Here is a 12,829-nt window from a genome sequence, read left to right on the forward strand (position 1 = left end):
AGCCGAGAAAGAGGACTAGCCGGATTCGGTACCAGGTTTTGGTAATAGTTAGCAGAAATGCAGGGAGCTTCCAAGTAGCAGTGGAACAGGATAACCTGGTCCCAGGCAAGCACTGGAGGACAGGGCAGGTGCCTTCTTATGGGCCATGGAAAGTCATGTGATGCAACCAGCATAGCTCACTGCTAATGGGACTACCTGGAAGGAAGCAGTCCCTGTACCTGGGTCCTGACCCTAAGCGCCTCCCCTGAAAAGGAATGGGAACAACCAGGGGATGAAATCTTGAAAGTATTGTTTGCCACGAGTTTATGTCAAGTACAACGTATGTCGATAACTCGGGAGTGTTTTAGACGGCTGTCAATAAAGCCCCTTAAAAGTTAAAGGCACCCATCGCTTTTTCTATACTGTCATCCACACTCAGCCTGCACCGACCCTGTCAAGGCCTGAGAGACTGAGCACTGCCATTGTACATACTTAATCTGATGTGACCTCCTTCAGAGATGGGTAAGGAGGGTCTTTTCAAATCAAATAAAAATATTTTTTCCTATCCACAGGGCATTTTAATTAGTGCATGAGAGGCTCTCCACATCTGCATAAACAATCAGCATTTTCTATTGCACAGCATTCAATAGCATGGAGAACTGTGCTACATTTGAGGGCTATTTATAAAGGGACACAATATACATTTTTTATGTAAAACTACCATTTGGAGGGTATTTTGATTCTATAAGCATCCATGTATGAATGTAATTTTACGCCTTTTTAAGTCCCACGAGCACCAGCCTTACATTTGGACCCGTTGTTATAGAAGGAGATAAGAAGTTACCAGACGCACACATTGCAAAGGAAATTTCCCCCAATCTGTCCTTGCAGAAACTCCTCTGATTAACAATATTGGTCTTGAATATGTTGTTTGTGTTGCTAGGTTGTTACTTTTGACCATTTTGGATCTGTGTCTCTAGATTTACTTTTCTTCTATACCTTCAAACATAAAAAAAAATCACATATAGTTATGCTTGAATTATATAGGGAGGGGGAAATACCTCATATTTTGAAGATATGCCCTCACTCGGGTACATCTGCTGAGATATTTCCAGGTATGTCTCAGAGTCAAAAGTTATAATCCTTTTGTTTTGTTTTTTTAACAGAATTAATATGCTACCCAGAAAGCATTTTTGAAAGTGAGCTATTCACATCTATAGCATTCATAGACAATACATTACATTTGCCTGCCAAGGAAATGCTGCTGCCTGTCACAAAACTAATATTAGTTAGAAATTAAAATTAGAATTGCCCATTCCAAGCAAATAACATTTAGAGCAAGGTGGAATTCAAAGAGGAGGGCTTCTGACAGGAACAGATTAAAATCAAATTGCAGTCAACTAATTGTAACCAAAAATGCCTTTGTGTTGCTATTTCCTTTTCCCATTGCAATTATTTGTACTTATTATAATGCTTACCCAAAAGTGACCCTGAGAAAACCAGAGAATTCAAATCCTTTCTGAACCAAACATAACCAATGTTTCTCTGTGTAGTTACCACTGTATATTTATCCTGATAATACGTGATGAATTTCCTTAGTGATCTGTAGGTTTACTGTAGATTTAGAAACCGTTTTTTCCGGCGCATAAAAAAAGTGCTAACTTGTGTCGACTTACAATGTATATTTTCAAAATGCAGGTTCTGTGACCATGGTTTGTAGACTTGTGAACTAACCTCATGGGTTACTGATGAGTTTAAAAAGATTTCAAAAAATAATGAAAGGCTTCTTTGTGTACTTATCTTCCTTAGAAGGATCTATTCAACCTTAAAAGAAAAAAATGGATGTTTTTTCTTATAATCAGGTCGGCTAAATTCATGCGTGTAAGCTCATTATGTTTATCTGTTTGACTAATGTTGGCAACATAATAACTTTACTAAAATGAACAAAACAACACAATTATCTGTAGTTCTGATGACTGACAAACAGTATTATCATAAAACAAAACAGTAAAAAGCCTCCAAAGCAGTTTTTTTCCCATGGAGATACATCAATAATGCTACATTTAATTTACATTAATTTAATTACATTTTATACGATTGTACATGCCAGTGTCATTAGCTAATGTTGGTCCTTGGAGGGACAGCCCATTTACTTAGCATATCCCCCCCCCCCCCCAATTTTGGTATTGTTTCTTATTTTAATTAGCTGAACTCTGGGGTTCTCCGAAGCTGATCCATATCCCCCCTGACCTTAAGGAAACCCAATGGTTCCCGAGATAGTTGTAGTTTTTTTGTGCCAGTGTCGACACAAAAAAATACAAATATTGCCATGTGTCACGATTAAGAAGTTGCAATGTCATCTCATGATACTGTAGCTATATCCTGTCCAGGAGGGAATATCCTTTCCATCCAAGCCCCCAGACAAAAGGAGTGATATCTCTCTAGAGAACTATGGGTCCCTGGAGGTCAGGAGACCATAGGTAAGCTCTGAACAAAAAATGGTTAGACTGCCAACTTAGACGGCCTCCCTGTGTGATACCTGGTTTTTACCCCCTGCTCACAGTCTTCTGGTAGAGGGGGTAGAATGTAGGAATCACAAAGGGGGTCGTGAAAATAAGGTTTTCACACCGGGGATGGTTTGGGGTGGCTCCGTGCTGATGGGTGGGGCAGAGACTCCCAGCGGGGAAAACATGTTCAGGTTGGCATGTGTGGGACAGCTGATTTTAAGGTACTGAAAAAGCTTTATTTGTGACATATTCAGCTATTTTTTGTGAGAGAAAAAAAAGCTGAAATCTTAACAGAAATACTAAAACACTTAAAATCGCCAAAACGCAACTCTAGACAATGGATTTATGGAAACACACACCTTTGGGAACACATCTTAATGCTGCTATGAGCTAACGCCTTACAAGCCCAAGTCCCCACAAAACAGTGCTTTACCCTTGAATGCCCTGATGAACCTTGATATATAAGTGGACAGATGACATGCCAGTTCGCTGAATCAATACAGCAGGTCAAAGAGCAAACGACAGAAAATATTTGTCATATGGAGACAAAGTGTCAAACACTACCAAGCCCATCATAAAAATGGCATCATGTTTCTTGGTAATGTGACTGACAAAGGGGCACTTCAATTATTGTAGAGGCACTGCAATGTCCTTACACTGAATGACCTAAGGCAATTATTTTTTTAATATACAGAACACCATGGAGCCATATCTAAGGTAGATAACACTGCAGGCAGCTTGCTTCTGTGATATTATTTCTGTGCCGGGTTCAACAATTGTAAGCACTAATAGTTTGAAACAGAAAAGGAGGGGATTCAACATTTTTTACATAATCTGTCATCATTTTTTAAACAAATCGCACTGTGCTTTATGAGGGATTGTTGCATTTTATGTCCTGTATCCTTTAGGGAGTATTGCTCATACTTTTTAAACATGCATGCTATTGAAACGTTATCCTCCTTCAAAAAAAATAATCATACTTTTAATGAAAATGTCACTTCTAAGAAGATAACAAAAATTCAATTAGTAGTGACTATTTTAAAAATGAACTGCAGGTTTCATCTAAATTGACCATGGTGTATTTAAATACACTCTGCATTGCCTACAACAAATACATATTTATTTCTGCCATGACCTGTATAATTTCCCAAATATAAATCTTTTATCGTTTAGTATAGAATTTTCCAGGAAATCTATGCTGGATTTGCACAGTGCCTCCATAATTAATGTATTCCTCTAGCTCTACCATTAAAAGCAGAGCTCACATTGAAAGTAAAGCCCTCTGCTTTTTGGTGAAGGAAGAGACTTTTTCTACTACAACTGTAATTGAATTATGGAATTACCCAATTATTTCAATCAACGAAGAAAATATTTAACAGACTGTATTTCACTACTATAAAATCGGAGAATTCCTTGCAGGTTCTAACATATTCTAGTAATAGTAACTAGTTTTTTTTTTTACAATAGTACAAGTTTGTATTGTTGTTCAGAAATTAACACACCGCCAAATACATTTAAATCTATTTCAATTAACTTTGGAGATGACAGCAATGTATTTCTCTTCATTGCACAGAAATTGTTAAAGACAGAAACTGATGTCTCATTGGAACAATGTTAATCATTTCCACAATCACTTGTGTTGATTTAATTCGTAGACCTCGCTTCCAGTAATTGTGCAGGTTTGTAAGGTAAAGTTACATTATTATTTTGTTAGCTTCATACTTCTGGACCTGAGGCTATCAAACCATTTCCAATAGGGCTTATGCCAGGATAAAGACCAATCCCTCTTTAACATTTAAGCCACTCACCGATTCTTGAATTGATCAGCTGTTCACATTAGGCAACAGCAGGGGGATTCCTTCAAGAACAAGTGCTTGGAAGACCAGCCTATTAGCCGAGATGTGCAGAAGAAGAACCTACACAGTTAGGACTAAGAAGAGATACCAGAAATCAAGTAGGGCCTGAAATTGGTCCCGCTCATCTTCTTTGTGTTTTAGTGTCTTGTTAATAAGGCAGGCAAAAGACAGTCAATATTTGATGAGGTACTACAGGCAATGCCATCTCAAGGCATGGGCTAACTGGGCTGTAGCCCAGAGCACTGGACCTTTCAAGATGCCCGGACATTGCAAAGGACCCCCGACCTTTCAGAGGCTCCACAAATGCTATGGCCCAAAATGTCATTTTAAATTTGTAGTTATAGCAAACGTTACTTAATTATCATTTTTAAAAACTGTATTTTTTTGGTGTGATTACAACAGTACTGTATATTGTTTTGAATTTGATATAGCCTAACTTTGTATTTAAAAAAAAAAATGATTCAAAGATAACGTTTCGACAATTTTACTGGGAATAAGGTAGTTTCATTGAGTTGTCGGAAATGTATTGACAAAATAACGCACAAAAGAAACCTATTACCGCGTGACAAACTGGGGTCGGCATTTCCCAGCATTGAAATTGCTTTACGAATTTTCCTATCAATGAAAACCACAAACTGCAAAGGAAAAAGATATTTTTCAAAGTTGAAACTTAGTAAGGATGAGCTGCGCAGTTGCTGCGTCACCCAAGATTGAACACGCTTTCTGCGATGACAATCAAATCAGAAATACTTCACACAATCGAATTTGATGATGTTATTTGTAACTTTGCAAATAGAAAAAAAAAAAAAAGCACAAAATGACAAAAGTTGATAAATTAAATGTTTGTAGTAATATTTGCAGAATTTCAATACAAATTTTGAATGTTGCTTTATAAAAACCCCATACTGTATTTGTATTTAAATGTGGCCTTTGTGAGTGGGGCCCCCAATTTATATTTAGCCCAGGGCTCCAATAATTCTTAAGACGGCTCTGAGTATGATCATAAAATAATTATGTCTCTCTCCAAGAACATAGCAGGGAGCTATATATATTGTATTTACTAACTTTGGGATCTCTGCTATGAAATGCACGAGACACTGAGATGCTCCAAAAATAATACAAGTGTTAACAATCTTAAACATGAACTGCAGGTTTCAGCCACATTGGGAAATATTTACTAAGCGGTCTTCTGCCAAAAGACACTTCCGGCGCTCGAACACACCTTACCATTCAAGTTAATGGGCTGTACTGTGGTTTCCAGCAACGGAAGGTGCCTTATGGCAGAAGAATGTTTAGTTAATATGGGCCATAATCAAATATACTCTGCCTTTCATAAAACAAACATACAGTATAGTTCTTTCTCTCATGGCCAATATAATTATCCAAATATAAGCCTGAGGAGTTTGCAATCCTGTATAGTATGTTAAAAGAAAGGCTGGATTTGCATGGTCCATCCGTAATTGGTTTATTTGTATCTCTGCCAGTTAAAGTAAAGCCCCTATCTGTATATACACACATGCATTTCTAAGGAGGTCTCTCCTATTTTGTCCCGTTTTGGATTGTCAATGATTAATGCGATAGTTCTTATCTCTGTGAGCAGATGCCATGCCCTGGGTCAGATCTTAACTTTAAGGCCAGCAAATTGTAAATGGCACAAAGTTGGCATTCAGATGAATAAGCCTCAAACAAGAAATTCTTCATTTACATTTGACCTCTGACCCAGCCACTACCCTTTTGAAAAGTGATAATGATCCAGCACTCATTAATGACTGAGTTACAATACACTTACCAAGGCAGAAAAAAATCCGTGTTAAGAAGGATCATTTTTTCCAACTGGTGGGTAAGCAGGTGTTAAGGTTACTTGACAGTCAAAAACAATTTAAGGTCTCCCTCCCCCAAACCAATTGCTTTGATCGCCTATAATTGCTGTGCTGAGCCTATAAATTCTGAGCTTCTCCCAATTGGAGCAAGGAGTGCATTGTCTTTGTTACGGGGGATATATCCTCTGGCAGCCACAGTGAGAAACAGCGCCCAAAGCCTTTGTCTACAAATAAATGAATTAAACCATAATGTAATAACAAAGCAGGTCGGGGTTCCACATAAAGGCAGATTTGCTGTCATATTATACAAATAAAGAGGTTAAGGGAGGTACCACAGTCCCCATTGAATAACGCCTTATTTATATTGACAGAACATCTCTCAGATAGCTATATCTGATATTTTGAGTTTGTGCATTATGTTAGATTTGTATTTTAGTACATATATTTTCATCTAACAGAAATTATTTAGTCACAGTAATAAAGAATACATTCACCAATAATATGTAATGGAGGGGAAAACTTGCATTAATGTTTGTATCATACTTTGTATCCACAATGAATAATTGAGCATGCATTGTACAAATGAATAGGACTTCTGATGCGAAATCCGCTGTGTGAGAAAAAAGTGGCCTAATCCTGGCCAATGACCAGTTGTTTTATGTTAAACTAGAATATGCCTCTTATACTGGGTCTTGCAGAAATGAAGTAGTTAAACCTCTTCCAATCGGTGATCAAAGTGGTGGTGGTGGTGTGGGGAAGTACAAAGTATCACTACTACTTCATTCACAATTCTACACTTCTCACTTCATATTTACATACAATAAAAAATACTTTTCAAATTAGCATTGCCCCCACGACAGCTTCTCTTCGGGTGAAGGGAATGCTCGACCTGTCCTGATTTTATATCTGCATTGAGCTCAGCAAAGAAACTGTCATTAGTGAACCCGGCCTTGGCAATCTGGAGCAAGAGGGTTACTCTGTATGAAGACTTTAGCCTATATACATCAGGGTGATTCTATAATAATGCAGAATAATGCTGAGCACACAGAGGTATCAATAAGGCTCAAATAGTTCATGAAGATATCTTTCCCACCTGGTTCCAGGGACAAGATCAGATGTCCTGGTCTCTACTGCCCCCTCAAACAGAGACACTGAAACACCTTTCATAGAGGCAGCAACACAAATACTACACTACAAAGGTCCCTGGTTACCTGGGGTCAACGGTTCTCCAAGTCCTACAGAAGTGGTAAGCAGGGTTCTCTTATGTTAAAATTAGGGTGGCAGAAACAGAAGAGCAATGTACATTGGTTTAGGAATTGGACTAGAAGCTAAGAAGGTTTGTTCCTTATAGTTGACCTAGATAAGCCGAGGGCTGCATGTGGTGTATTGTAAACCATGTCTCAACTCATAGAAAGTCTGGTTACAAATGTGAAATAATAAGTAGTAAGTGATGCTCCCTGAACTAACCTTTTACACGAGATTCTGAGGGTACAATTGACTTCAGTCCAGGGGAAGAATTCCCCTCTGCCTATAAAGTGATTATACATATTGGGGCATATGTATGAGGGGCCGTAAATGGGCAGCATTGTGATGGTAAGTCACTGCTAAAAGCGACAATGTCATGTTGCATGCGTTTGCATGAATGCATCAGGGTGCTTTGCTTCACTTGGGTCAATGAACGATTTGGGGAGTGCTTTTTGCAGAAGTCAGGGCAGGAGTTACTCGGTGCAGTGTTATAGTGGCATGTATCAAAGTTTGCACCCAAAATGGTACATTGTGTCATTTAAACCCAACAGCGCTGCCATTGCATTAAACTCTTTACAAAAGAGTTCAGAATCAGATGTTAGAAACTCTAATAACACTTTTCACACAGTATATATGGCACGGACACAAACTGACACAACAGGAAATGTCTGTACCTTGCCATGGTCCACCTTGCGTAATCTAGACACAGTACATATCTCCCTTCTAAATAACATACCAAAAATAACGATCAGGATCTGACATGACAATTATTCATATAATGGCATGTAAGCAGCCCTGGGCGTCAAATAAAACAGGCACATAAAAATAATGCCTCAGTGCATTTTGGAACTCGAAAAAAAAGTTAAAAAATTGAGTGAGTAGAAATTCTTATACCTTGATGCACCTACATAAAATAGTTTTTTCTCCTTTTTTGAAGGTATTATCTTCTCATGCATTGAACCACATGGTGTGTTTTTATATATATATATATATATATATATATATATATATATATATATATATATATATACATATATATATATATATATATATATATATATATATATATATATATATATATATATATACATATACACACTTGGATCAAGCAGTACCCAGGATTAAAAACTATCCAAATGCCATAGAAAAGGCCACATGCATGGTTTCATGGTAGCATAATGCCTTATCAACAATTGTGCAATGCTCTACAGGAGACGCACATTTACAGCCTTATCTTCAAAGAACAGAATTAGTAGATAATACATCCAATTTTCCTTTAAAAAAAAAAAAAAAAGAAAAAGTGTTGGTTTGTAAAAATAAATAGTACATCAAGTGACATTAACCTTTTTGAACCTTTGGACTCCTAGATCCTTTGTGGTTGCTAATAGTGGTTTGCAGAACTTAAATATCACCAGCGGTTTTTATTTTTCCTGTTCCGTTTTAGGCAGTTCTAAAAATGTATTGTTGCTTTTTTTTTTTCCAAGACCCCCTGGACCCCCACCTGGCACATGGACCACAGGTTAAGAACACCTGAACTAGGCTGAACAAGCAAAAGAAGCATACAACATCAAAACACGTCAGGGTGATGTAATGGGGGCAACGCGATCCAAAATTCCATCTGATGACATCATTGTATTAACAGGAGAACACAATGATATTTCTAAGTATATATTGGGCCAGTGTGGGCAGGTTTACAGGGTTAAAATCTGAAATTCACCAACTTCCAAATTGGTTCAGATGGTCAAGTTGAACTCCAGAACGAAGTTTCGAACCTGAGCCAAAACCCGAGAATGGCACATCCTCACATTCAGTGTTTAGTTTTCTGTTTTTGTTTCTTTTTATTAAACCGGGTGAACTTTATGCTTAAAAGTTCGAAGTTAAAAGCTTTCGCACACATGAAAGAGATTTTTTTTTTCCAACATTTAAAAAAAAAATTCTAAACCAAAACCAAATCGATCTCCAGCAAAACTAAAACACGAAGCATTTTTAGAACCAAAACACCAGTTACTGAGAGTGCCCACTCTTAAATATTGAGAGATGTACCATTAGTTATACTACCTGGAGCGCTACAAACTGAATTTTAACGGTAGCGTCAAATTTGGAGTTGCCTCAAGTTCTAACCCAGAGGTGCTCAACTCCAGTCTAAAGCCCCCAGGTGGGGTTTTCAGGATATCCCTGCTTCAGCACAGGGGGCTCAATCAGTCCCTGCTTCAGCACAGGTGGCTCAATCGGAGGCTCTTCCACTGAGCCACCTGTGCTGAAGCTGGGACATCCTGAAAACCTGACCTGTTGGGGGGGGGGCAGGTTGAGCACCCCTGTTCTAACCTACAGTGTCTAAAGAGGGATGTCACAGATAAGACCACAACTACATTTACAACACATCTATTTGTAAAGCAGCGTGTCCTCTTCTCTGCTCTCCATGTACTGTATAAATACAGTGTGAAGAAGGCTGAAGACTAAAGATTCTGGAACTGGAGAACCACTACTTTTTACTTCACAAAACCAAAAACTCTACTTTTTTTTAGGTATGGAGAACCCCCCCCCCCCCCCAAAAAAAAAGATTTATATGGGAGATATTTGCTATTAAAGTTCAAAACATCGCCTATTTAACAGGATCAGGATCTCCTGAAATCCGCAATTTTTTAATTGTACTTCAAACTACACATACTACACAGCATGAAGCTTAAAAACAAAGAATTACCAATACTTTCTCATATAAATGATCCAATACATAAAGGTTTGCAAAAGGAGGGAATACAAATCTTTGTCCATTTGTTGAACTAGAAACTAGATTATCTCCTCCAGCAATTACACACAGTGCAGAACTATTTTAATGCCCGCACCCCCCCAATCAGTGGCCCACCTCTCCCCCTCTTACCGTGATACTCCTGCCCAGGTACGTAAAAGCTGGGGTTCCCTGCCAGGTGCAGCGAGATGAGCACCTCTCCCTGCTCCCCATCCCCTTCCAGCTCTCCGTGATGGGTGCAAAGAAAAAAGAACGGCGAGAACCTGGGGGGGTAATATCCCACCGATCCCCGGGCAAAGGCGATGCACAGCAGCAAGCCCACAAACTGCAGCAACGTCCGTCGCCTGCAGCAGCCGGAGCGCATCTTATCCATCATGCACAAGAGCATGCACTTCAATGTGACTTCTGCATAAGAGAAAGGTGGGGGGAGACTTACAACAAAAAATAAAAATAAAAAAAGTTTGGAAGAATAAAAGTTAAATCAAACTTTAGCTTCTGTGGTTGTTGCAAAAAAAAAAAAAAAGCCCCCCCCCTGTCCACAAGTAAGAAAACAGATGTGAACACTACAGCTTCTGCACGCCGCCAGCAGGCAGCACCGGTGCCAACAATCAGGTTGCAACAGGGAGACAGAGGCAGCGGAGATGGGCTCCTAGCTAGATAGCACATGCCTCATATGCAGATCATGTTAACTGTGGCAGCAGAGACACGCCTCCCGGCTGCTGGTTGGTTCAGTGTCAGCTGTGATTGAGAAACTGAAGCCTGACAAGTAGGGGGCTCTGGGTGTAAAAAAAAAAAAAAAAGAAGAAGAAGAAGAAAGACAAGGTGAATGATTCTTGCTGTTGAGATGCGGGTTATCATCACCAACAGCTTCTGTAGTGTTCCCTATTGTGAAGCCTCTACAACTTAAAGTGCTTTGTTGTGTGCAAAGGCTGCTGTGCTTGATCCTGTTCATTTCCATGCTGTTACTTGATCTTATTTCTTAGCATAAATACATTATTTTCAGAATTACAAGCTTTGGTAAACAAAAAAAAAATTTCATACAGAAGAAATGTGTGTGTGTGTGTGTGTGTGTGTGTGTGTGTGTATGTGTGTGTATGTGTGTGTGCGCGCGCGCGTGTGTTTGAGGGTCCACTGGCCATAAGATTTACCTGCCTACCCTCTTGATCCAGATGAGCACCAATCACATCCAATTGGACTATGGGTTTATGTATCAAGACAAAAGTGGTGTGATTCTGGGGCAAAAACAAAATCTGCACCATATACTGTATTTCTATGAAAAAACAATCAATAGGATTTTTTTCTGTGGTACATCTGGTGCACTATGTTTTGCCCCAGAATTGCACTGCAATTGTCTTGATACACAGCTCTCTGGTCTCCATGCCGCACACATGCCCTCTGTACCCGGCCTGCGTTCCCTTAGTACAGAGGTAGGCAACCTGTGGCTCTTTCAGCACCTACATGCGGCTCTCCTCACTGTGCTGCGCTTGCCTGCGGAGGATGGGGGGTGGGGAGGGGGGGCAGCGCTGGTCAGGCCTCTTGTTGCCACTCGGCATCTCCCCAGCTGCTGGCATGCCTCCTGCACTGTCTCTCAAGCTGGTGCGTGCCGGAAGTGTGTGCCGACTTCAGAGAGGCCCAGCAGCTGGGGAGATGCTGGGTGGCAACAAGAGGCCCGACCAGCGCTGACCTGGCCTCCCCCACGGCCAAGAGCAGCACAGTGAGGGATAGAGGCAGCAGCTGGGGAGCAGCAACCCAGGACAGTGAGGGGAGAGGCAGGCCCAATGTAAGTGTGTATTACAGTATATATATGTGTGTGTGTGTGTGTATATTTGGGGGGGCAGGTAGTGTGTGTGTGTGTGTGTGTGTGTGTGTGTGTGTGTGTGTGTGTGTGTGTGTGTGTGTGTGTGTGTGTGTGTGTGTGTGTGTGTGTGTGTGTGTGTATTTGGGGGGAGGGTAGTTTATGTGCATGTTGTATTGTGTATTTGAAAATGACAATTGAGATAAAGTATGGTGCCCCCCGCTTCAGCTAAATGTAGGTTGGTTATTTGAAAATGACAAACAGTTTTGCATGGAAAAACAATGAAAAAAACTAAATAAAGGGACTTATTATTATTATGAGATGCATTTTATTCCCACACATATTTTTTCTTTTCCCCACTTCTGATTAAAGTAAGCTCGTTGCATGTTAATGCTTATTCAGTATATACTGATTAGTGTGTGTACAGTATATGTGTGTGTGTGTTTGTGGGGGTGTAATATTCATGCATGTGTTGCGACTCTCGTAATATTTTGGACAATGCCATTTTTTTTATAAATTGGCTCTTCTTCCTTGAAAGGTTGCAGACCCCTGCCCTTGTATAAGGCTGCGCTTATAGCGCCGGCGACGCAATGTCGCAGCAAAACAAATGCACTGCCACTGTCGCGTGCGCTTATAGAAGTGACGTCGCCGTCGCCGGCACTATAAGCGTAGTCTAACCCGTACGTTACCTAAATATTGCCTTATCCATCCTTCTGTTTTCCTGCACAAGTTTAACCAGAGCCTTATAAAACAATCAGTGTTGTTCAGTGGAAACTTGGGTAGGCAGGAATTACAATGCTTGGAAACAATGCCTTCCCACCGATTTTTTTGACTGGAAATATACAATCGAGCGATCGCTGTCTGATGGTGCTAAGGCTTCA

At 39.8% G+C, this 12,829-nt stretch overlaps 1 protein-coding gene across 4 annotated transcripts in view; it reads right to left on the minus strand.

Moving 5' to 3' along the window:
* Nucleotides 1–10,810, minus strand: part of RELN (reelin) — a 483,994-nt gene extending 473,184 nt beyond the window's left edge. For 3 of the 4 annotated variants that reach the window (XM_075599655.1, XM_075599651.1, XM_075599650.1), the window contains exon 1: nucleotides 10,286–10,810. In XM_075599655.1, coding sequence (XP_075455770.1) covers nucleotides 10,286–10,541 — 256 coding nt within the window. In that variant the 5' untranslated portion in view covers nucleotides 10,542–10,810. The remainder of the gene's footprint in view (nucleotides 1–10,285) is intronic. The other variant, XM_075599652.1, reaches the window with a different exon arrangement.
* Between the last annotated feature and the right edge of the window lie 2,019 nt (nucleotides 10,811–12,829).

This window comes from Ascaphus truei, chromosome 5 (genome assembly GCF_040206685.1).
Source record: "Ascaphus truei isolate aAscTru1 chromosome 5, aAscTru1.hap1, whole genome shotgun sequence".
Lineage (NCBI taxonomy): Eukaryota > Metazoa > Chordata > Amphibia > Anura > Ascaphidae > Ascaphus > Ascaphus truei.